The sequence below is a fragment of the Dreissena polymorpha genome, chromosome 13, assembly GCF_020536995.1.
Source record: "Dreissena polymorpha isolate Duluth1 chromosome 13, UMN_Dpol_1.0, whole genome shotgun sequence".
Taxonomy (NCBI): Eukaryota; Metazoa; Mollusca; class Bivalvia; order Myida; family Dreissenidae; genus Dreissena; species Dreissena polymorpha.
The window spans coordinates 75,399,878-75,427,145 of record NC_068367.1 but is presented as its reverse complement, the minus strand read 5'-3'; the positions used below and the strand labels follow the sequence as shown (position 1 = coordinate 75,427,145).

General features: G+C 34.8%; 1 protein-coding gene and 1 long non-coding RNA gene across 4 annotated transcripts in view; both read right to left on the bottom strand.

The window, feature by feature from the left end:
* Positions 1-18,893, bottom strand: part of LOC127856263 (ras-specific guanine nucleotide-releasing factor RalGPS1-like) — a 116,560-nt gene extending 97,667 nt beyond the window's left edge. For all 3 annotated transcript variants that reach the window (XM_052392367.1, XM_052392368.1, XM_052392369.1), the window contains exon 1: positions 18,805-18,893. In XM_052392367.1, the coding sequence (XP_052248327.1) occupies positions 18,805-18,870 (66 nt within the window). In that variant the 5' untranslated portion in view covers positions 18,871-18,893. The remainder of the gene's footprint in view (positions 1-18,804) is intronic.
* Positions 9,842-10,275, bottom strand: LOC127856270 (uncharacterized). Its single transcript, XR_008037931.1, has 2 exons — positions 10,140-10,275; positions 9,842-9,983 (listed from the first exon to the last, which is right to left on the bottom strand). It is a non-coding gene; the product is annotated as an uncharacterized LOC127856270 (long non-coding RNA).
* Positions 18,894-27,268: the final 8,375 nt, after the last annotated feature.

The following is a 27,268-nucleotide window of genomic DNA, read 5'->3' as shown; positions in this document are numbered from 1 at the left end:
CAAAGAAAGAATATTGTGTGCACAGGAAGTTGAAACGGAAGGCACATGGTTTATGTTATATTTGAAAATGTAAGTCTTTAATAAATTACCGGCTGAACTGATCAGCCATTGGTTCCATTTCAAGTTCTTTGGCACTGTAAGTGTAACCATTTCAGGGAAACCATTGATTAGTAAATGATTCTTGAACTGAAAATGAGACTATTCATAATCTTTTCAATACATGAATTATTCATGAACATATAATGCAAAGTTGTATTATGAAATTAAAAGAGTATTATCAAACCACTTGTATCTCAGTTATTAGTGTTATATTTAAATTATTGTTATATGTTGCTATCAATATGTTAAGTGCTAATACAAGACTTGTTTCTTCTTACCCTGACCTGTTTGTTGAGCTTTAGTAACACTTATGATAACCTTTGCAAAATTGACAAATTCTTGTTCATGAATACCGTACATTTGCGGCCATAAGTCTACCTCGGCCATAAGTCGAGGGGTATAATGTGGCTAGAAAAACTTGGTTTTTTGCCTTGACTCTGCCATAAGTCGGGGGGTAAATTTCCTTTATCTCGGACATGTTTAAGTGACGTTTTAGTCATGGTTCTGAGGGCTTTTGTACCGGCAGTTGACATTTTTTGGGATATTAATAATTAGAATATATTTAAAACGAAACATTCAACGTTTCAATGATTTATTATCACGAAAAATATATTTTATTGTTCAAAATCATAATAACATATCATTGATTATTTCGAACTTAATATATATTTCACAAATCAAAATTAGTATCCCATTTAACGTAATAACTTTCAGTGTTTATATTATGAGCAGATATTTTTGTATTCAAATGTTAGTGCTATTGATGTGAAAATTCGGTAAAATCTTGAACGCAGAAATTCATTATATGGTCAAAATAATTGTAACATGCTCTCAAATAATCAACAACGCTTTCGCCATTATGCGTGAAACAAGTGAATTTACCAACACTCGCATCGCTCGCTATTCGACTGTTACTGAGTATATACATATTCGTAAATCACGAGATACCCGAGGAATATTTTTTGCATTCTGGAAAAACGTCTCATCTGATAATACTAAGCAGATGATCCAAAGTAATTGTGTATTTGATATGTCCAATTACACTTTTTAATAATTCAGGGTGAGTGCGTTTTATTATAATCATTCAATGAATGAAATCTTCAATCAGATAAGATCTATTTATTTACGAAACGATTATGCATAAATTGTGGGACAGTTGTGAATAAATCAACGAAACCGCACCTTCATCCAATAAAAAAATATACCATGTGAAGTTGAACAATAGCGATTGGTTAAAGGCGTATCCAACGATCAAGTAATTATTTTTGATTGGTCAGAAGTAGTTTGTAGCAGAACCGTTGTGCATATCATTAACGGATAACTATTTTAGGCGTGACGCAATAAAGACAAATGATCGAAAGGATGCTAACACTTTTTTACACTTTGATCTTAGTCAAAGGCCGAGAAGCGATAATTGGTGGCATGAAGACACCTGCAACTGTTGACAGCTTGTATTTACACGGATTAACTTTAAATGGGTACAAGTGTCAGCAGTCGATTTACTATTGTTCTTAGCAGACAGCGGGCGATGTATCAATAGACAAATTGCCATGTATAATTTTCACCACTTTACCGTATGTCACAAATGTTTAATATTTTCGAAGTTATTTTTACATGTTTTTATTTGGACTTATTACGAAGAATAATGAATTAAAAACCAATGTAAACATGAATATTTTGTTATCGGCGGACATATAAGTAAAAGACGAGTCGGCCTTTCCGTAAACAGTCATCATTCCTCCGCTTCAGAGATTTATTACTTTAAAAAAAACGGTACAGAAATATGTTTTTTTATTTTTTTATTTAGTACCTCATCCATAAGTCGAGTTGACTTATAAAGTCAATTTTGGCAGCGTTTTTAGGTCGACTTATGGCTGCAAATTTACGGTAGTTCATGAACACTTCATGCCACCTCAGTTTATGAACTCTTGAAGAACTATGGTTCATGAACTATTCACTTACAGTTCATGAACAGAAAATGAGCCATTGAAAAATAGAAGGAAAATGTTCATGAACTGTTCGTGAACAGCAAAACCCTGAAGAATTTTTCAAGAATTGTGTTGTTCATGAACTGTTCAAGAACACTTCATGCCATTGATGTTCATGAATAGTTCATGAACATTTCATGCCACAATGGTTCAAGAATAGTTCATGAACACTTCATGCCATACAGGTTCAAGAATAGTTCATGAACACTTCATGCCATAAGGGTTCAAGAATAGTTCATGAACACTTCATGCCATTAGGTTTCAAGAATATTTCATGAACACTTCATGCCATTAGTGTTCATGAACAGTTCATGAACTAAAATTTCAAGAACTTTTCACAGACGTGGCTCATTTTCTGTTCACGAACTATTCGTGAACAGTTCATGAACTCAGTTCACGAACAGTTCATGAACTGTTCACGAATTATTCGTGAACTGTAGAACAACATTTCGCAGGGGTGATAATTCCACCGGTCATATCCTGAGGCTATTCAAGGTTTTATTCATAGAAATTCCAGACCAATCAAAAAGTTATTTATGGTGCAAGCCAATGCAGAGACACAATTATATCAACCATAGGGACTTCATCAGACACTGAGTGTGATGAGACTCCTAATTAATTCTGAAATATTGATCATGCGCCCTGAGGCTTTTCACAGCTCCGCTGATGAAGACACAATAATAGATGCCATGCGAGTATATGTAATGGTTGATAAAGTAATTGACCTAGAAGCAGGAAATATTGATTAACATAACAGATAACAGACCTATCACAGAGATATACTTTATAATGTACATGAACAAATACCATTTGCACTTGAAATACTGATAATTCAGACACATCAGTCACTCATTATATGTGCATTGGTCTGGTAAAATGGGGCTTAATGCATGTGCGTACAGGGCCCTCAATCTCTCAAATCCACGGCCGAAATTCGGCCGCATTCCCCCCTGAAATCTTGCCAAACATACTTAATTATGAAAAAAGCAATGAATATAGTGCAAACATGTACAAATGTTATAATTAGAGAGTAAGAAAAAAAATCCCCCCAAAAGGGAAACGCCGTGAAAATTCCCCCTGCTATGGGTAGCGACCCGCTTCCCCTAAAATGGTATTGAGGGCCCTGGCGTACAGTGTCGTCCCAGATTAGCCTGTGCACAGGCTGATTAGCGGTGACACTTTCCACCTAAATTGGATTTGAGATAAGAAGAGACCTCCAATCAATGAATATAGCATAACAACAGAAAAAGTTGTCCCAGATTAGCCTGTGCTAACTGAACAGGCTCATCCCAGAAGACACCTTAAGCACATGCACACTTTCATGGAGACTTAACACACCATTTTCTAAGTTTTAAAACGACAAAAATAAAAACAAACGTTACTAATCTCCAGACTTTAAGAAGCAGATAAATCCCATAAATTTTCCCATTGGGTGTGTGCCATGTGTATTGAAACTTAATCATGTAAGAAAGCATCAATAAAACTGCACAACATCACTTTATCAATTTCTCAACCTTGTGCCAAAGCATAATATATTGTTAACCAGACTTTTCCCTTGCCAAATTGATAATGTTTGCACCCTATTCACTGTCAGAGATGAACGATGTGTTTGGCTTTATCAGAAAAGTAAACAAATGAGCTGTGCTCTGTGAAAAGGGGGTATAATGCATGTGCGTAAAATGTTGTCACAGATTAGCCTGTGCAGTAGGCACAAGCTAATCAGGGACAACACTTTCCGCCTAAAGTGGATTTTTGCTAAGAACAGACTCTCTGTAAACGAAAAATATCATACAAGCTGAAAAAGTCGTCTCTGATTAGCCTGTGTGGACTGCACAGGCTAATCTGGGACTACACATTACGCACATGCATTAAACCCCCTTTTCACAGAGCAAGGCCCAAAAAGAAAATACAAGCCCATCCAGACATACAAGTGATTTACTCAGGTAGTTACCTGACTCCAACTAATATACATCATGGACTATCCCATCTGTTTAAACCACTTTATCAATTCTGATCTACATACATGTGTTGGTAATATGACATGTACACATACATAAAATACAAAGCGATAAAGTTGGGGGTTATGTTACAATTTTTTTGCAATTTGATTTCTTATTGCTCAGATATTTTTTGAAGAATGCCATGGGTAAAAATAAACATGATATTTAACAATGCATGCGATTGTTAATTATATATTCAATATTGAATGCCCTAAATAATAACTAACAGTCCATTATTGCACACCACCGTTATCAAGGGTTATGTAATGTTAAAATTACCAGAACCTACTAAAATGTCATGGCTTTTTATTTAAGGCCAAATAAAAAAATAGTCTTGGTTCAGGGAACATGGCCAGAAAAATGTAGGAGGGTAGGTAGGTTTTTCTTTTTTTTTTTTTTTTTTTTTTTTTTTACCAGTCGACTGATTTCAGGGTGAAAAAGGGTCAGTTAATGCACCCATGATTGTTTAAACACTGACCAAATGATTAACATTGCACATGTGGTATTTAGTCGTTGTATATTATTCAATATTCCTAGCTCTTTATGCACTTCTTCAGGGCTAGCGCTGGCCCAAAATTTCTTTGAGCCAACCATTTTTTGTTTGTCTGTCTGTAATAGTGTGACCTTCATATTCAAAAGTGAACAAGCCATCTTTATCAGTCTCTGGTGTTTGGGGTGTGACCTTCAGAATTTTTAGCATAGGTGCGTTTACGCACCTATGCTTATGGTATATACCACATTTCAAAAATCCACATCGCTCGGTTACCCATTATGAAGCCTTACCTGATCAAAAATCAGACGAAATATCTATTTAATTTAGTATATGGTCATTCTTACAAAAAAAAATTGGAAACGTTTTTCTAACGTTTTCTTCCAAGAATATTGCTGACACCGTTTTTAGTGAATTTTTCTAAGACCGTTTTATGTCAAAAAATCTTCTTATAACCTAAAACAAATTTCGTTCGTAAAACAATTCTATCTGCACTATAAATCTCAATCTCCTACGCAGTGGCCTCCCTTATACTAGAAGTTACTGACCGGGCGAAGCAAGGGAAGTAACTGCTTTGAGGAGTTTCTATAAAAATCTGCATTCAGAAATCTGTATTCAGAACTCAATCTGTTGGGCACGTCTGCATCTAACGCTTACCACAAGTTTTACGACAAATTCTTGACGCAGACGAATAGGGTAGCGTCTATTTTCATTTGTGAAAAGATACAGATCTGTCCGTGCTTAAATTTTGAAAGGCTTGGGTAATTATTTTTCATAAGCGTTTCAAACACTGATGTAAATGGAAAGATTATCTATTTAAATAGTCGGTAATTGTTTGAAATTATTGATTTGAGAAATTCGCGGATGGCGATATCGAACTACATTATACCACGTGACGCCATTCTTCCCTGTATCTTGCACCTATGCTTTTAACGCCATCGGCGCTCTCGTTTTCATCATGAGACCTGACCTAGTCTCCGACAGGTGCTCAAGAGTCTGAATAGTGGCTGTCAAAAGGAGGGTAACCTCAGAATAGCACAAGTCTTTCTTCTGGTACATTTTTTTATAAAATGGCAATGGGTTTGAGCGCATCGCACAGGAAGTGAGCAGTGTACATAAATTTGAATGTTGCTATTGGTTTGTACAGGCTAAGGGCGTCACAGTACATTGATTTTGATTCATTATCAAAGCGAAGCCAATTGTTGTCAAGTTTCCATGACTCTTGGAATGCTCTAGTGTTTTGTGTTTTAATTTATTTTTTTTATGACTCTTTTTCGTCCAACGACGCTTTAAGGTTAAAGACGCCATGTTAGCGACTGTAGAGACAAAGTGGTTAATTCCATTTTTATAGTAGACTAGATGAATGACTCTTCCTATGTGTTAAAAATACGAAACTTTAATAACAATAAAACCACGCGTGTTTTTCACATTTTCATTTGATTAAAATACGCTTCTGTCAGTTAGCATAGTGTGCGAGTAAAACAAACAAATTAATTAATTATCATCTTTTCATTTGATCGGAAATTGACAGAAAGTTGTAACATCATCGACATAGAACTAATTATTTAATTATCACTTTTAAATTCAGATCAATAGACAGCTTAGAAATAATTAAATTATTGTCAGGCTTCTTTTCATTTTTAATCTTTAATAATACGACATTTGCGACCGGCCGCTATTTTGTTTGCAGACGACAATTTTAACTGTGTATTCAAAGTGCACAGTGTCTGCGCATGAATTACCGAATATTACTCCATAGCTCCACCCATTTTTACATTTCATTCAACAACGTTATTTCATGTGTAAGCGAGCTCAATGTTGATTGGCCAGCTAGCATGCGCACTTCAATAACAATAAGGTCAAGCAATGTCTCGTATACAGGTGCAGACCGGTTTTTGTTCACTGTTCAAATTGCCAACACTTTCATTGAAACAAAGAGAAAAATATAGAAAAACCAATCCAGGTTTAAATGGTGGCTGTTTTCAATGAAATTTTACGAGATTTTAGCATTTTCGCCATCAGATTTTTTTCCATGGACCAAAAAATCGTTAGGGTCGGGGGCAAAAAATAGGGTCGGTCGGGTTCCCTGAACCAAGACTATTTTTTTTTTTGGCCTAAACCTATGAACACCGCAAACAATTGTTTTATTTAATAGTATGGTATAGTTTAACCGTGTTTTACATGAGTTATTTCCCTTTGTCTCACACTTGTCATTTTCATTTTGAATAAAGTCACATTGTTAAGCAGGATGTGTTGGTTAATTCCGCTTAATTCAAAGGCGCACACGTAGGCTAGTATTCCATCTGTCCGTATCCGCATCCGAAAAAAAAATAGAACAAGTTGAAATGCACTGCGCTTATTCCATTCATCCGGATGTGCATATCCGCATGCGCAATAGGCATCCGCATAAGATCGCTTGAAGTGAGAATCCTAATGCGGATGCGGACAAGATACGGACGGCATTAAGCACGATGAGGGTCTGTCATCTCAAAAATCAACTGAAAAACTAATCAAATTGGTGAAAAATTACCCGGAATTATACAACCAATGCAGTTCTGCATATCTGGACACTTGATTTCACTTCAAATGTTTGGAAAAGCATAGCCAAGGTACTAGAAGAAAATGTTTCAGGTATTTACCATTTGTATTCTTTTACAGACAGAATGATGATTTGTACCTAAGAAGAAAGAAAGATATGATTGATGTATGCGGATAAATGGAATATAGCGTCCGTATTATGATTTTGCGGATACGGATGCGGATAAATGGAATATAGCGTCAGTATTATGATTTTGCGGATACGGCCGCGGATACGGATAAATGGAATATAGCGTCCGTATTATGATTTTGCGGATACGGACACGAATACGGATGCGGATAGATGGAATACTAGCCTTTGTCTGTTTGACATTGCAATAGAGGAAATCAGCTGAACGGAGGAAAAATCCCAACGCTGATTGTATAATGTCATCTATTTACACTGAAACTGTCTCAGACTATATTATATAGCATGCACATTAACAAACACACTAACCTAAGCACAGATTTGGCCAAATTAATTAAAAATAAGGATTAATAATTAAATCAAATCAATAATGTATGACAGCAAAAAACAATCATACCTTTCGAAACATTGTGAAACATCCAGAGAGAAGATAAAAAGGCAGTGTAATGTTTGTTCAATTATATTTGACCAATTTTATATCTACACAATCTTCATATTCACACTTATGTATTGGCATCTCAAACTGTGTTATCTTCCAATCTGTCCTTCCAACTTTACTCTGTCCTATTTTTAAATTAAGTTTTATTTTAAGACACGTAACATTACTTTCCCCTACTTAGAATGTTCTGAAGGCATTTTTGCAATAACTTTGCCGTTTAAGAGTCTTGTATTATATAAACAATTAATTAATTTCAATTTAGGCCATGACTAGAATAGCATACATGTAATAATTTATTCATTTAACATGTCTTCAGGCCAGCATGGCTTGCAATTATTTGAAGTGTGTGTCTCTAAATCTAAATAAAATATTTTCAACATAAAACGTTAACAACATCACAACCATGTGTATCACTTTGTTTGTTGCTCAAATATATTTCACCATATTAAGTTATTTTCAAACTTCAGTGTAATCTTAAAGAATCTGAAGTCAAATTGTTTGCTGACCATTTTCTAAAAAAAATCAAGGTCCAAATCTTGTTAATGACTTAAATCCATGAATCCATGCACAATCTCCAAAACAAACTTAAAATAGAAACAGACATTTCATTTCTGTAAAATGTTTGAAATTTTCATTCACATGTGTTATTCAAACAACTTGTCCAAACTGTCACAAAATGTTAACAATTAAACGTCATCCATCACATTACGATCCCTTAAGCTATCAACAAACCTTAAACAAATGGTTACAGCATATTATGTTTGAAGGTAGGCATCACATACATTTTATGTTTTCAATTCAAACTTGAACACTATCAATCTTTCAACAATCTATACAAAGGTATATCATTGATACACTTCACACTGGGCTTCAAATTGTTCAGTATGGTTGATTAAAAGTGTACCATGTTTAATAACTCTTGAGCATAACTGCATGAATACACCGACCAACAATAAAACGTCACCCTGAGAAGTGAGATTAGCTATTGGAACATTTTTTCCCCCACCAACATCAGTGTTTTTTTATGGCAATTTCGGGGCCGATATTCGGCCCCATTCTCCTCAAAAAAGAGTATATATTTTTCCCCCATTTTGTAAAAAAAATCCCCTCCAGAAGTAAAAAAAAAAAAAAAAGAATTTTTTTTTTTTTTTTTTTATAGAAAGAACTGTTTCATTATCATAACAAATATATCTAAAATTTATTTCATAAATAACTAACAAAGTATATAACTAGAATTTATATGATTTTTAATTATTATAGTGTTATATTAAATTAGATTAGTTTTTTCCAAATCAGTGGACTTTTCACATGAATTGCATTTTTCTCCCAAAACAGCCAGGAAAAGGCCTGATGTATCTATATTGTGTCAATATGTCAATATTTGTTGATAAAAACATTCCAATTTGGTCCATTTTATTGATAAAAAATGCTCAAATTTGCCATTTAATCGATTAAAAAAAACTCAATTCGACTCAAAATGGGTAAGAAAACTGAGACTGTGCATGAAGGCTGAACTGTCTGAAACTAATGTTGAAACAAGAGTGCCAAACTGTCACAAGATACGCCCGTTCGAAGGTTTTGGACACCATGCTCAATGCTTGAAATGCACTAAGTGACCTCAAGACCTAGTTATTGACTTGGCATGACCCATATTTGAACTTGACCTAGATATCATTTAGATGTAACATCTGACTAAATTTGGTGAAGATCAGATGAAAACTACTTCAATTAGAGAGCGGACACCATGCTAAATGCTTTAAATGCACCATGTGACCTCGTTTTTGACCGGGCATGACCCATATTCGAACTTGACCTACATATCATCTAGACACAACTTGTAACCAAATTAGGTGAAGATCAGATGAAAACTACTTCAATTAGAGAGCGGACACCATGCTAAATGCTTGAAATGCACTAAGTAACCTCGTGACCTAGTTTTTGACCCGGCATGACCCATATTTAAACCTGACCTACATATCATATAGACACAACTTTTGACCAAATTTGGTGAAGATCGGGTGAAAACTACTTTATTTAGAGAGCGGACACCATGAAATCCTTGAAATGCACTAAGTGACCCCATGACCTAGTTTTTGACCCGGCATGACCCATATTCCAACTTGGCCTAGATATTGTCTAGACTCAACTTCTGAGCAAGTTTGGTGAAGATCGGATGAAAACTATTTGAATTAGAGTCCGGACAAAGTGGCGCCGTTGAAAATGCACTAATTGACCCTATGACCTAGTTTATGACCCGGCATGACCCATATTCGAACTTGGCCTATATATCAACTAGATGCAACTGCTGACCAAGTTTGGTGAAGATCGGATGAATACAATTTGAAATAGAGTCCGGACAAAGTGGCCCCTTTGAAAATGAACTTATTGACCCTATGACCTAGTTTTTGACCCGGCATGACCCATATTCGAACTTGGCCTAGATATCAACTAGATGCAACTGCTGACCAAGTTTGGTGAAGATCGGATGAATACAATTTGAATTAGAGTCCGGACAAAGTGATGCCTTCCGCCCGCCGCCCGCCGCCCGCCCGCCGCCCGCCCGCCCGCCAAGGGGTTTCACATAATACGTCCCGTATTTTATACGGGCGTATAAAAATCATTGATATATATTTCAGAAAAAGGACAGACATTCTGCTGTGAATATTATATTCATACAAAGATGTGTATTCATATAATAAATATTACATATAAAAGTGTGAATTTTTAATTTTCCCCTTTTCCTAAAAAACAACGCATTTTTTCCCCTTTGGACGGGCCCCGCCACCATTCCCCTATAAGTGAAAAAAAAACACTGAACATTATAAGCACTATAATTTAAACACTTGTTGGCGCAAAAAATAGTTCAATATCAATCACATTATTGGCGATTGGTAATAACCATGATATAATAGTGGTGGATTTATAAATGCTTCAATAGATTGCAATAGAATCTCCAGGGATTGTTTTCATTTTCTGCTGAAGTAAAATTGAAATCAGTGGAGTCAGCAATTCACAATGTCATAATACTTTTATGTAATTACATCAGTAACCTTTCATTTTTCATCATCATTGTCACCATAATCAATAAGCATTGTTGCTCAATTGAGCCTCGTTCTGGGAAAACAGGGCTTAATGCATGCACAGACAGTGTTGTGTAAGATTAGCCTGTGCAGTATGCATAGGCTAATAAGGGATGACACTTTACGCTTTTATGGTATTTTTTGTTTAAAGGAAAAAGTCTCTTCTTAACAAAAATCCAGTTTAAACAGAAAGTGTCGTCCCTGATTAGCCTATGCAGTCTGCGCAGGCTAATCTGGGAAGACACTCAACACACATGCATTAATCCCAGTTTTCCCGAAGCAAGGTTCAAATCATCATACTCAGCACCACCACAACCGTCATTGTGAAAGGGGGGTGAATGTCAGCACCACCACAACCGTCATTGTGAAAAGGGGGGTTAATGCGTGTGTGTCATCATACTCAGCACCACCACAACCGTCATTGTGAAAAGGGGGTTAATGTACTCAGCACCACCACAACCGTCATTGTGAAAATGGGGGTTAATGCGTTTGCGTAAAGTGTCGTCCCTGATTAGCCTGTGCCCCAAATGCATTAAACCCCCTTTCCACAGTGGATGGCCAATATACATTATTTGCTCAATGTAAAATTACAAAATCTTCAGATATATATACTGGAAATCACATTATTCAGATAATTGTAATATTTGACTTTAATACTGCCCATATCAGGAGACGTTGATCAATTGTATGCACCTATTTGTAACAGACTGCTAAAAACAACAACCCCATATCAGAGATGTTCGGTACACAAACTGTTGTTGCCATACAATTTATTCTTCCTGGAGAAGAGCTCTTGAAAACTTCTCTGAGGGTGGGACCGCAGACTAGCAATTTTGACCGGAAAACAATTCAACAATCTCCACTTGCCACTTGTGAGGAGTTATAATTGTACACATTCAAGCAATATACAAGCACAATGGTGTTTATCAATCCATAGGCCAGGTATTTGTATTAATAGTTTCTTGGACTTCTTTTTGAACACTATTCCGTCTTAAAGTGTAAATAAAATGCAATATATTTGTTAAATAAAATGTGATCAATATATTTTGTTTATAAAGACTATGTGTTATCATTATTACTTTCAGTTAGAATTTATTGAGTTTAATGCAGACTCAATACACAATCTTGAAAACAACATTGATTGTTTATCAAAACCAGGGCATCATATTTACAAGGCTGTGACATAGGTATCAAAAGAACAAGAAACATGGAAATACCAGGTTTTCAACACTTTACTTATTAATTTACTTTAGTTGATTACTTGCGCAATCCCACATATTTAAGCCATCTACACACACAATGCCATAACAAATCCTCCATGAGAACTAAAATTATTGAGTGCAAGCCATTGTTTTCTTTTTAGAAGCAATGACCTTGACCTTGATCCAATAGGCCCCAGAAGGAATCTCAACTCAAGATAGGTCTTCATGCAAGCCCGCAATGCACACACAATGTGTATCACGGAGAACTAAATAGCAACCTTTTGGAACAAGAAACCGTCGGAGACGGGTGATGCTCCTCAAAGGTTTTTATTGTCACAATATTGCACTATATATTCAGATAAAAACGTCTAGTAGTTGGGCCAGGGGACAACCCCGGCGAAATGTTGTTCATGATTTCATGAACACTTCAAGCCAATCAAGAACTGTTCATGAACGGTTCTGAAAAAGTTCCTTAGCTTGGTTCATGAACGTTTGGATATGAACTGTTCTTAAGACATGTTCATGAACTGTTTATGAATTATTGTTGAACATTTAAAAGTTCATGAACAGTTCTTCATCTAACCATAAATACTTAGTGATGAACATTTCATGCACAAGTATTTCTAACGACTTTTCTGAGACAGACTTTAAGGATCCATCATGAATAATTCATGAATTCCTTTGTGCTAGATGTTTCATACATATTTTTGAAAGTAATATTGAAATGTCTAGCATACAAATCTTGTAGATTTGTGAAACCTGTGAAGTTAGTATGAATATGCATAGTACTTTCACCACTGTAAGTTAGAGTTCTTGACCTGTTCTAGAGAATTTTAAGAACATTTGTAAAAGAACTGTTCAAGAACTGCCTTCAGGAACACTTCAATAACTTTTTAAGGACCTTTCCTGTTCTTGAATTATTCTTAAACTATTCTTGAACACTTTAAGAACTTTTTTGAACAACATGTTTCCTTCTGATGTTCTTAAACAGGTCTACACAATGTTTTTGAACGTATGATGGACTTTTTTAAGAATCCAATATGTTCTTAAAAGGATCTGTCATTGTTCTTGAAAGACTTAAAAGACAAGTTTAAGAACGTTTTAAGGACATCTTATTTTAAGAACAGTTTAAGATTATATCAAGAACTCAATGTACATTGCATTGCTGTTTTTACAAAGAAAGAATATTGTGTGCACAGGAAGTTGAAACGGAAGGCACATGGTTTATGTTATATTTGAAAATGTAAGTCTTTAATAAATTACCGGCTGAACTGATCAGTCATTGGTTCCATTTCAAGTTCTTTGGCACTGTAAGTGTAACCATTTCAGGGAAAACATTGATTAGTAAATGATTCTTGAACTGAAAATGAGACTATTCATAATCTTTTCAATACATGAATTATTCATGAACATATAGTGCAAAGTTGTATTATGAAATTTAAAGAGTATTATCAAACCACTTGTATCTCAGTTATTAGTGTTATATTTAAATTATTGTTATATGTTGCTATCAATATGTTAAGTGCTAATACAAGACATGTTTCTTCTTACCCTGACCTGTTTGTTGAGCTTTAGTAACACTTATGATAACCTTTGCATAAATTGACAAATTCTTGTTCATTAATAGTTCATGAACACTTCATGCCACCTCAGTTCATGAACTCTTGAAGAACTATGGTTCATGAACTATTCACTTACAGTTCATGAACAGAAAATGAGCCATTGAAAAATAGAAGGAAAATGTTCATGAACAGCAAAACCCTGAAGAATTTTTCAAGAATTGTGTTGTTCATGAACTGTTCAAGAACACTTCATGCCATTGATGTTCATGAATAGTTCATGAACATTTCATGCCATAATGGTTCAAGAATAGTTCATGAACACTTCATACCACACGGGTTCAAGAATAGTTCATGAACACTTCATGCCATTAGGTTTCAAGAATATTTAATGAACACTTCATGCCATTACTAAACTAAAATTTCAAGAACTTTTCACAGATGTGGCTCATTTTCTGTTCACGAACTATTCGTGAACAATTCATGAACTCAGTTCACGAACAGTTCATGAACTGTTCATGAATTATTCGTGAACTGCAGAACAACATTTCGCAGGGGAAGAATTGCACTATATGTACAGTTAATGGAAAATTTCAAAGCGCCATAACTCTGTGAAAAATCATCTGACCAGAACCGGCTGATAATATGCACATCTCCTCTTGGTAGTGATTAGCCTCCTCTAAAGTTTAATTGAATTCCGGTAATTCATTGCTGAGAAATAGCCCAGACAAAAATTGTGCACGGACGGACGGACACACGGACTTATGCACGGACAGGCGAAGCGGCGACTATATGCTACCCCCAACAAATTTTGGGGGAGCATAAAAACCACTGATCTGCTGGTACAAATAAAGGTGACCAATTTATAATCCTTTCAAAATCACACACCGTATCAGCCGTTATTATTTAAGATAAGCTGTTATTATTTAAGATAAGCTATCATTGGTTTACATAATTGACCAGCATTGTTTGTAACGGGGGATGAGTGGGCTTTTCTTAACTTGTGCGAATTTGGGGATCATTTTGTACATTAAACCTCAATCAAAACTCAAGTTTTCCGTTTTCCTTCACTTTACTTCCCGCTTTTCTGATATTTCCAGTTCAAAGAGTCTCTTCTTGGCAAAAATCCAGTGCGGACTGCACGGGCTAATCTGGGACAACACTTTACGCACAATGCATTAAACCCCTTTATCACAGAGCATGGCCCAATTATATTTGCCATCAGACCACAATCCTGAAGTTCAATCACAGGTGAAATGCATTCCACTGTAAAATGTATTGAATAAACAGTCATTGAATTGGACCACAATTATGGACAAAGTCAATCAAGCATTTAAATACATGACAACAATGTGCTGGGACCTTTATGTACGTAAAAAATGTGGGCATATAACTCCATTCTGAATTGGTCACCTTTCTTATGAGACCATAATACAAGATAGATCAATTTGTATTACCGATGACATGAAAACACAGAGGCCAAACACATTATTACAGATGACATGAAAACACTGAGGCCAAACAAATGAGTTGTAAGTTTCCACGAAAATCTTCGCAAAAATTAGGAAGGTCAGCTAATCTCTTTTTATTCAATTTTTTTTTAAATATATTCAATTTATTTCCAACTTTAATAAGGATGTTCAAAGATAGAAATATTGCAATTCTCTATTTCTGTCATTGAACATCCTTATTTAGGTTGGAAATAAATTGAATATTTTTTTTAATGATAAAAAAAAATTGAAAAAAAAATATTCGCTGACCAGTCTATGCAATTTATCTTTCTTGATATGTGAGAGTAAATTTTGCTTGTTATTATAATTAACAAGATGTGTTTGTGAAACACAATGTCCCCCTATATGACGTTTTACCTTGAAGGATGACCTTGACCTTGACCCTTCACCACTCAAAATGTGCAGCTCCTTGAGATACACACACATTTCAAATATACAATTGCTAGCTTTAATATTGCAGAAGTGACATTACATGAGCAATTTTGACCAATATATTTGACCTTGAAGGATGACCTTGACCTTGATCTTTCACCACTCAAAATATGCAGCTCGATGAGATACACATGCATGCCAAATATCAAGTTGCTATCTTCAATATTGCAAAAGTATTCATAAAATAAGCGATTTGGGCCACATATATTTGACCTCTGACCTTGAAGGTTGACCTTGACCTTTCACCACTCAAAATGTGCAGCTCCATGAGATACACATGCATGCCAAATATCAAGTTGCTATCTTCAATATTGCAAAAGTATTCATAAAATAAGTGATTTGGGCCACATATATTTGACCTATGACCTTGAAGGATGACCTTGACCTTTCACCACTCAAAAACTGCAGCTCTATGAGATACACATGCATGCCAAATAGTGCTGCAACAATACGCCAAAAACCGTATTGCAATATATTGTCAGTTCAAAAACCCGTATTGCAATATATCGCAATATATTGCTAACTTGTACCAAAATTATAACTTGCCAATTACCCAATAATCCCATAAATTCCAATTTTAAAGCAAATTCTGGTAAATATTTACTATAAATGCGCTCAAGAATAATAAGAAACACAAACATTCGCAAATTTTCTTAAGTATCAAATACATTTTTGCAATTGTTACTATTTAAAGATGTGATGAAATAACGTCCAACCGGGGCGTTTTTCCCACTGAACACGCGTAATTCAGCTGACGTGATGTTCCCGTTTTTATACAACACAAAATACACCCATACTTTCCATGCGACGTTCTACATGTCTGTATTATTTTCGCGCGCTTTTTATTGAGACAAAGGATAAAGCACGTTTTATTTGACGCTATAATTTTTTATTGTCGCGTTAGCATTCAAATTTGGAAGCGTGTTTCCGAAATTCGGATTACAAATAATGCTCAAATCAGAATCGAACGAAACATTTACAGCTGTGCGCAATTAATTCAACGATAATCTGTTCAAAAGCATCGAATGAATGCTCCCATGTAACAACGCTACTCCGTATAATACACTTTTTAGAATGCTTTTTTTACGTAAAAAATAATTTACACTGCTTTGTTTTGTTTACCTTTTTATCATTATTTCGGATGGCTTTTCTGGACGAAATGTGAATGAATTTTTGTAAAATTTTCGTACCGGTATGATGAAAATCATATCGCAATACAATATGCGGATTGCGTATTGCGATATATACCGATATACCGGTATATTGTTGCAGCCCTAATGCCAAATATGAAGTTGCTATCTTCAATATTGCAAAAGTATTCATAAAATGAGCAATTTTGGCCACATATATTTGACCTCTGACCTTGAAGGATGACCTTGACCTTTCACCACTCAAAATGTGCAGCTTCATGAGATACACATGCATGCCAAATATGAAATTGCTATCTTCAATATAGCAAAACTTATTGCAAAATGTTAAAGTTGGCGCAAACCAACCAACCAACCAACAGACCAACCAACCAACAGACCAACCAACAGACCAACCAACAGACAGGGCAAAAACAATATGTCCCCCACTACTATAGTGGGGAACATAAAAACAATAAAATGCAGCTAAAAATTATTGAAAACTCAACCCGGAAATACCAAGTTTAAGGTCCGTAACAAAAACAAGGACCGGTTGGGTAAGTGAAAACAACAACTTTTTATTCAACGCCTTTAATACCTTAATAGCCGCTGACATGATAATCTATAAGCCATAATTAAGATTAATTTAAACATTCACCCTAAATCTCAAATAAAACTGTTTTGAAATAAACAGGTTAAAATATGTACACTCCTTAAAGTTTCCAGCACTTCATTCTACGCTCTGCCAGTCAAAACAAAGTTTACTTAATTTGTTAGGTCAAGCATATAACTTGACATGAAATAACATTTTATATTGACATAGCACTGTCTGATTTTAAAAGAACATGTGATGCAAAACTAATTTTAACCAATCCTGTAAATCTGTTAATAAAACAGTACAATTATAATACAAATATTTGACATGTTTGTATTAATTATTACAGGTCACAGATTCATATAAGTGTGCCAACAAGAAATGAAAACATTAAGTGCAAGCTCTTTATAATGTCTTTAAATGGCAAAATCTATAATAAGAATACATGTAAGACTTGCTCTGGGAAAATGGGGTTTAATGCAAGTGCGTAAAGTGTCATACCAGAATAGCCTTTGAACAGGCTTATCAGGGACAAACATAAATTCGATCTAAAACAAAATCAGTTTAGGTGGAAATGAAAGAGACCTCTACTAATAGCTTTTGCAGAATGTATATGCATTAAACCCTATTTTCCCAGAGCCTTTGCAGAATGTATATGCATTAAACCCTATTTTTCCAGAGCCTTTGCAGAATGTATATGCATTAAACCCTATCTTCCCAGAGCCTTTGCGTAATGTATATGCATTAAACCCTATCTTCCCAGAGCCTTTGGAGAATGCACATGCATTAAACCCTATTTTCCCAGAGCCTTTGGAGAATGTATATGCATTAAACCCTATTTTCCCAGAGCCTTTGCAGAATGTATATGCATTAAACCCTATTTTCCCAGAGCCTTTGCAGAATGTATATGCATTAAACCCTGTTTTCCCAGAGCCTTTGCAGAATGTACATGCATTAAACCCTATTTTCCCAGAGCCTTTGCAGAATGTACATGCATTAAACCCTGTTTTCCCAGAGCCTTTGCAGAATGTATATGCATTAAACCCTTTTTTCCCAGAGCCTTTGCAGAATGTATATGCAGTAAACCCTGTTTTCCCAGAGCCTTTGCAGAATGCACATGCAGTAAACCCTGTTTTCCCAGAGCCTTAGCAGAATGTATATGCATTAAACCCTATTTTCCCAGAGCCTTTGGAGAATGCACATGCATTAAACCCTATTTTCCCAGAGCCTTTGGAGAATGTATATGCATTAAACCCTTTTTTCCCAGAGCCTTTGCAGAATGTATATGCATTAAACCCTATTTTCCCAGAGCCTTTGCAGAATGTATATGCATTAAACCCTATTTTCCCAGAGCCTTTGCAGAATGTACATGCATTAAACCCTGTTTTCCCAGAGCGAGGTTCATGTATATTGAATATATGTCATAGGTCTAGGCTACTTTTTTGCTTTTGGGAAAATACAGAGAAATCTTTTCTCATTTGAGTACTACATGTACCATACCTAATATTTTAAGCACAGTTTTTTTATCAATGATAGAAATTATTTCTTCTGCCTTACCTGCGAATTAGCAGCTTCCTGTGCGGATTTTTCCACCCAAAATGGTGACAAGAGGGATTTAAACATCTTTCCTGGATTGTTCTTGCCAATACTCCTCCACAACAAAATTTAATGTTAAAACAAAATGGCTTCACTTCTGATGAATTACTGTCTGTATTGTTCCTTTGTTCATCATACCTAAACTTATAATGAATGTATGGTATTCTAAAATGAAAATAAAATATCCCAGTCTTCCTGTATTAAAAAATAATCACACAAAATATTGAAACAAAAAATGGCTTCACTTCTGATGAATTACTCTGCCTGTATTGTTCCTATGTTGATCCTGTCTAAATTATTATTGTATGTTTTTTTTTAATAAACAAAATATTCCAGTCTTCCTGTATTTCACACAAAATATTGAACCAACAAAATTGCTTCACTTCTGATGAATTACTCTGTCTCACAGTATTGTTCCTTTGTTCATCCTACCTCAATTATGAATGTTTGTTATTTTATCTAAAAATAATATTCCAAACTCAATGTATTTCACACACAAAAACGTTTAAAGCTTTAATGAAAATCTCCAAGCATATGGATATTCTTTTTTCAACCTTTTCATGACACGTTCATCACAAAGTACACAGTAAGCACAATTCACTACAAATGACAGAACATATTGGATTTTCAGGGACCTTTAGCAGTGCCAAGGCTAGTCACAGAACATATTGGATTTTCAGGGACCTTTAGCAGTGCCAAGGCTAGTCACAGAACATATTGGATTTTCAGGGACCTTTAGCAGTGCCAAGGCTAGTCACAGAACATATTGGATTTTCAGGGACCTTTAGCAGTGCCAAGGCTAGTCACAGAACATATTGGATTTTCAGGGACCTTTAGCAGTGCCAAGGCTAGTCACAGAAGTTCTCTTATTAGAGATTTCTGTTTTTAACGCTTGTCTCAGACCTAACCCAGTAAGCAGAAAACATTTCTGATGGTAAATCCATCTGTTCTGTAAAATACAAATTTCTGATGGTTAGTCCTTATTTTCTGTTCAATAAAGATCTTTTCTGTTGAAAAAGATAAATGCAGAGTATTCATGTAATTCCACACTGTTTATTCTGCCCCATCCTCTGACCGTATTTTGTTGTAGTTTTTTTCTTTAATTTAGAAATTGCACAAAATGTCTGGTAAGTGAAAGAATTAACCCTTTCCCAATCAGAATCAAAATGAATATCGCTATGTGAAAACAGCATAAAACCAGAATAGCCTGCGAGTAACTGGGAGTCTGTTCAGGTTTTATGCTGTTTGCTGCTCATCAGTATCTAAGGGTTGTAGATAAAGCCTAAAAACTTGAATCTTAAAAATAAGAAAGGTCTTAAATTAAAATATAACTTTCTAAGGGACTACAAATGCGTGATAATACGTATCTAAGTGGTAATGGATTAACAGAAAGAAGTTATTAATAAACAAAGATAAAACATAGAAGTAGCTGAACAATATTACCCCACTTAGCCGAATAATGAACTCATAAACAGGTTCAAACCTCTAAAAGCCAACACAAAATAATATAATTAACAAAAATAGTTTGTTCCAAAAGGCCGAACAATGAACATTACTATTTGGCAATACTGATGATAATTCCAGACACCATCGCTGTTAAGAGAGTTTCTTGGTACACATTTAAGTTCATGTTCCCTATTATTTAAATATGTATCTAAGTGGTAAAGGCTTAAATACCTATCTTTGAAGTGGTAAAGGGTTAATTATGTATCCAAGTGGTAAAGGGTTAATTAGGTATACTGATTAAGATCAGCTTACATTAAAGGCTGGCTAAATTGAACAAACATTTTAACAACAGTTATGTTTGAAAGTAAGATTACACTTTCATGAACTCATAAACATAATTTAAGGCAGTTACCCAGCTATGATGATTTAAAATCACAAAATACTACAATTTAATTTCAAATTTACTACCAGTTGCAATTATCATTATCAATGTATGACACTGAAACTGAATTGCCATTTACAATATACTTCTCACATTTTATAGGCAACATTTTGGTCAATTGTTTTTATGATCAAGCAGCATCATTATGATATCACAAGAAAACCACATAAGTAGTCTTGTATTTTAAACCTTTCAGTGCGGGAACCGAATTTTGAAGGCCTTTGAAAACAGTTTGGATCCAGATGAGACGCCACAGAACGTGGCGTCTCATCAGGATCCAAACTGTTTGCTATTCTGATAATATTCTTTGAAAAAAAATCGAAGAAAATGCTAATTTTAGAAATTCAGCAGACGACATTTTAGCAGACGACAAATTTCCCAGCATGCAAAGGGTTAATAATAATGATCCACAACATACTCTAGTCTCTTTCTCTGACTGTAAAAACATTACTTTGTCCATAAAACGAAAGTAATCTCTGAATCACTGAAAAGACAGTACATCCTATAAACAGCTGTAACTGTCCCCCACATATTTCATTCAATTAACCCATTTATGCCTAGTGGACTCTCCCATCCTTTTAAATTGGATCAATTTATTTCCAAAATTAGGGATGTCTAGTATATTTATTTCTGTATTTAAAATATTTTTTACAGAAATTCCTTTCAGCAAACTGCACAGACCCTGATAAGACGCCGCATCATGCGGTGTCTCATCTGGGTCTACGCTGTTTGCCAAGGCCTTTTTTCTAGACGCTAAGCATAAATGGGTTAAATCAATCACAAAACTTATCGTCATGATTCTATTTGCAAATTATGCAAAAAAAGTTCTAACTTTTGCTAGGACAAAATTTATTAAAAGTTGGAGAGGTTTTAATTCATTTACATCATCACGTTATTTTCTGTTGTTCAAGTAATCATTTCTGTCAGTAAACAGAAAATAATACGTTGTTCTCAATTCTTTTGTTCTTCAGAAATCTATCAAAAGTCAAAGCAAGCAATCAATTCATTACGAACTTTTTAGGTCCAAAGATTTAGAAAGCTTTGAAGTAAATTGAATGATGAATTCAAGCAGTGTCCTTTTTAAGTCTAGTTTTAATTGGCTCATGTCATATTCTTGTCCAATAGCTGTTTTGTATTCCGATTTATAATTTCCAATGCACACTTGTTTAAAGTTTATTAAAAAAATAAATCAAAGTGTATTCAAAATATCTCTAATTTAAATCAAATATCATTGTTTCTGTTGATAGCAATACCTGAACTTTTTTAAACATTTCACATAATATATTTTATTATTTCAATAAAAAAACTAACAGCAAATTAAATTTTGACAACAAAACACATCACATTATAAAATCACACTATACAAATAATGTTTCCCTTTAAATTACTGTATGTTCATACACAAATGAATGTATATGTGTTTAATTTAAGCATGATACTTGTATCAAATTGCAGAAAAATAAAGTTACTTAGTTTCTTTTAGCTAAACAATTGTAATAATTGTATACCTGTACCATATACAAATATACATTTCTGAATAGAAATTTCAACACTACTGACTAAGAAAGAAAAGCACACTTAATTCCAGATACAAAATCCCCCAGTTTTCAACACACACCCCAAATAATTAGTTTACAGATATTTCTGCTATTGCTCTATCCAGATCCAGGTATTTATCAATCTTTCCCTTTACAGAGCTTACAAAGTATTTCATTTGATCTGCCAGTAATGTTCCATAACCGCATAGTTCTTAAATGCAATTTCAATCTATGTTGTTAATTTTGGCTGAATGTCTACTAAACAAATGAAATCTGACATAAAATCATTCATAAATCTTTGTTGTTCAATGATTTGAAGAAAGTAATTAACAAATTGTCTCAAATGAACAACAGTGTTTTGTTGGTCAATTTTATCGCTGAAATTAGGATAAATTCCAAATCTCATACAGTAAGTTTTCTCTGATGATTACTGCCTATAATTCCCAATTTCAGACATCTAATCTTTAATTATCCACTTTTAGGTATTTGTAATAGAACAAGAAACCGTCGGAGACAGGTGATGCTCCCCAAAGGTTTTTTTTGTCACAATATTGCACTATATATTCAGATAAAAGAAAACATATTGAGGGGCATAACTTTGGACAAAATAATATGATGGATGGTTTAGCAACTTAAAAATTTCAAAGGGCCATAACTCTCTAAATAAATCATCTAACCAGAACCCACAAATAACATGCGCATCTCCTCATGGTAGTTAAGCTTCCCATAAAGTTTAATTGAATTCCGGTCATTAATTGCTGAGAAATAGCCCGGACAAAAATTGTGCACGGACGGACGAACACACGCACAGACAGAAGAAGCGGTAACTATATGCTCCCCAAAAAATTAAATTTGCATTTTTCTGTAAAAATGGGGTGATTTTTCCCAATCAAAAGGGCCCCACACCAATTCCAAAATGGTGATAACAAGACATGAGTCCATAGGGCATTGATGCCCCTTGCTTTACTTTTGTCTCAAAACTTTGCTAATGTCAAAAACAAGCTGTTTATGGCAAAAGTGGACCTTTGACCTCTAAATATGACCTTGACATTAGAGGTTATAGTAAGGGTGAAACAAGAGAAACAGGAACATAAAGGCCATATTTGACCTTTGACCTCTAAATGTGACCTTGACATTAAAGGTCATAGTAGGGGTGATACAAGAGACATAGGCTCTGTAAAGAAAGTCAAGCTGTTGAAAGGCCGTATTTGACCTATGACCTCTAAGCTAGACCTTGGCTTTTGGGGTAGGAAGATGGGTGTTCCATGCAAAACATTATCTTATGATGGTGGACAGTTGTGCCAAGTTATTTCAAAATCCATCAATATATGGCAAAGTTATGACGGCGACAAGAAATTGTACACAGACATAGAGTCCAACTGCCATATGCTGCTTTTTTTAAGTGGGCATAAAAAGTAAGCCCAGTTTATCAAATGGATGGGTGTTCCATGCAAAACATCGTCTTTATGATGGTGGACATTTGGTAAATTATGGCAGAGACAGGAAATTTTGCATGGACAGACATGCAATGTAAATGGCATACAATTTGCTACCTGTTTCAAAGCTGGGGAAAAAAATATGTTCAGTTTATTCAATTGATTATTACAGAAGCAGAAAACCAACCTGAATCTTGGCAGCTTATTTGGCAAGGGAAGAAGCTGAAGTTACAGTTTTGGCTATCTGCGAAGATCGTTATCATTGATAAGTACATGATAAACTTTACCAGGGTGGCTTCAAAACCTTCCAGTTCAATATAATAAAGGCTGAAAGGTTCTATAATAATCCATAAATTAACCATTACCTTCCAGTTCAATATAATAAAGGCTGAACTGTTCAATAATGATCCATGAATTAACCATGATTTTCCATTACAAGATAATAAAGGCTGAAATATTCAATAATGATCCATGAATTAACCATTATCACATGGATGTTGTTGTTGTAGAAGATAAATAAAGGCTGAAATGTTCAATAATTATCCATGAATTAACCATTATCATACTGGGGTGTTCTTGTATTTCTGTGGCATTGGAAACTCAGTAACATACTTAAATGATTTATTTAAATGATCATGTAAAAGAACACATTTATAATTTTTTGCCAGTTATCTAACCATTATTTGTTAAATTTCACAATATGATCAGAGTTAAAGATAAAGATAAGGTCTCTTTCTTGTATCAGACAGGAAAATCCCATGACCGAATTCAGGCAAACGTTTTTGCTGACATGCCATAGATGCTGCCAGATAGCAAGTTTTTTAAACTTACCGAGTAATGGCATGAAATATAGGCGAAGATAAGCTCTATTATACTGAGGCAGCGTTAACACAAAATATACCATGTTAAGTGTATGTCATCTACTTGCTACACAAAAGTGTCCCTAAATGCTCTCAAACTACTTTATTATTACACTGACGACACAAGATTGTGATACATTTTTAACCTCATTTTTTTAAAAGAAAAAGCTACTTAAAACAAGAAATGTTTGTAAAATATGTTTGCTCAGTGACTTTCATCCAATTTATCAGTATACGTGTGGAATGTTTAAGATTTTTTAGAATTGCATGCCCCTTTGACTTTAACCTTCTACCAGTGGCCCTTTCTAGTATCCACCATGCCAAGGTTCTCATGCTTTTAAGTTACAAGCCCTGTGACCTTGACCTTTTTAGTAACATTGAGATAACATTAGGTGAAAGATTTCTAGGTATGTTATTATAAAATATCATTTTTAAAGCCCTAGTGAAATAACCTTTGACCTTTTGACCTCAAAATAAAAAGCAGTATTTCTTTTATTAGAGACATGTTACAAAGTCAGAGTACAGGAAGCACATCAATCTCTAGGTATTTACCCTTTTAATGCTGCGAAATTTGTTGTCTGCTTAAATGTCGTCTGCTGACTTTCTAAAATAAGCATTTTCTTATCAGAATAGCAAACAGTTTGGATCCTGATGAGATGCCATGTTCTGTGGCGTCTCATCTGGATCCAAACTGTTTGCAAAGGCCTTTAAAATTCCGTTCCAGCGCTGAAAGGGTTAAGGATGAAAGCCCCTGTTACCTTGACCTTTGACCTAAAACTTGAAAGGCATCTTCCTAACTTGCAAAGTAACCAGCTTACCAATTTTCATGATCAGGGGTGAAAGGTTCTCAAGATATCACAAGGAAAGGAATTTTATACTTAAAAGTCCCTGTGACTTGACCTTTGAACAGTTAACACCAAAATAGACAAGTGTTTTCCATTAGACAAGTGTTTCCTTTCCTTACAAGTGACCATTCATAATACACGGACCCTGCTAAAGACCATCACTATTTGACTTGCCAGAGTGTCAAACAAAGAGCAAAGATTATCAGCACACAAATGCGATTTTACTGTCCCTTTTTGGTAAGCTTAACTTTCTAAAAGGCTCTCAGAATTTAGCAATGTTTCAGTGTAATATACTAAGGTCGCAAGTTACGAAGGGGCATAATTATATACAATTCAATTTTTGTCAAACAGTATGTCAAACAAAGTTAAATTGATCGTTATCTAGTTAAACACAGTGTTTCCTCCACGTTGCCCAACGCCAATCGCTGCTGATTCGGCTTATCAATTAGCTGATCGCTAACCTCTGAGACCCCAATCATGCTAACTCCTTGTATGGCGAGACGTTCTTAATCTCCCTCCCTAAGCATGCCTGCGTAGTAGCAAGGGAAATTGGGGAAAACACGTGGACTGAACTGTATCAAGTGCGGGCAGTAAAACATTCAGAGAGCTCAGTGCTGACGTTCACTGACTGACTATCATTGTGACTTTGTCCAAATTAAAATGTTTAATTTAAGACATAACTATCTTCCAAAATCATTGCTATTTATCAGTCTATGCTATTAATCAGTCTAAATGGATAAAAACATTTACGGGAGTTCAAAATATTAATTTACCTACATGCACATTGGCATCAGCACAAGAAAGAAACGTTAATACTGTCCACAAGCAATGATACACACTAGTGCTGCAACAATATGCCAAAAACTGTATTGCAATTCTAGCCTTGTTTACAAAATGCTTTATAAACACAATTAACTCTTTTTTGGCTTTACAAAGCATTTTGTTATAAAGGAAACGTATTGTCATTATGTCCATTGGATATTCCCATTAAACATGTTGTGCAATTGTGTACTGTATACTGTACCCTCTATTCGGTATGTCGACAACAGCCCTTTCAACATACAACAACAACAAACAAAACGAACTAAACACCATTGCCCAATTTATAGGGTTCTGGCCGATTATGGATGTTTACTATATCACCATGCATTTTCGCAAATTTGCAGTCAGCATAGCCTTGTTTCAATGTTTAACACATTCCATTTTTTTATTTGTATTTCCACAAGCTTCATCTTAAATTTAACAGTATGACATGCAAAAGTAGATCTTGCGGACTCCCATGTAACTCCGTATAATATACTTTTTAGAATGCTATTTTACGTTACAATTTGTTTTTACTAAAGACCGATATGTTTTGTTTAACTTGATATCGGATGGCTTTTCTTGACAAAATGTGGATGAATTTTTGTAGAATTTGTGAACCGGTATGATGAAAATCGTATCGCAATACAATATGTGGATTGCGTATTGCGATATATACCGATATACCGGTATATTGTTGCAGCACTAATACACACACAGATTTTCAATTTGACAACACTCAATTGGATAGGAACTTTTGTGTAGAACTGTTAGCTGATCATTCTTAGAAAAAGGACATATTTTGTTTTGTAAATTGGGTACTTAAGGTTTACAAAGTGTTTTTCTACGTAAATGTCCACATTTTACATTTCCTTTGTTGTTTTGATTTTATATGATAATCATTAACTAAACAAGAGGGCCATGATGGCACTGAATCGCTCACATGACTAACCAAATACAATCCCAACCCAGATTTCAACAAGATAAACATTCTGACCAAATTTCATAAAGATTAGAAGAAAACTGTGACCTCTATTGTCTACACAAGGTTTTTCTA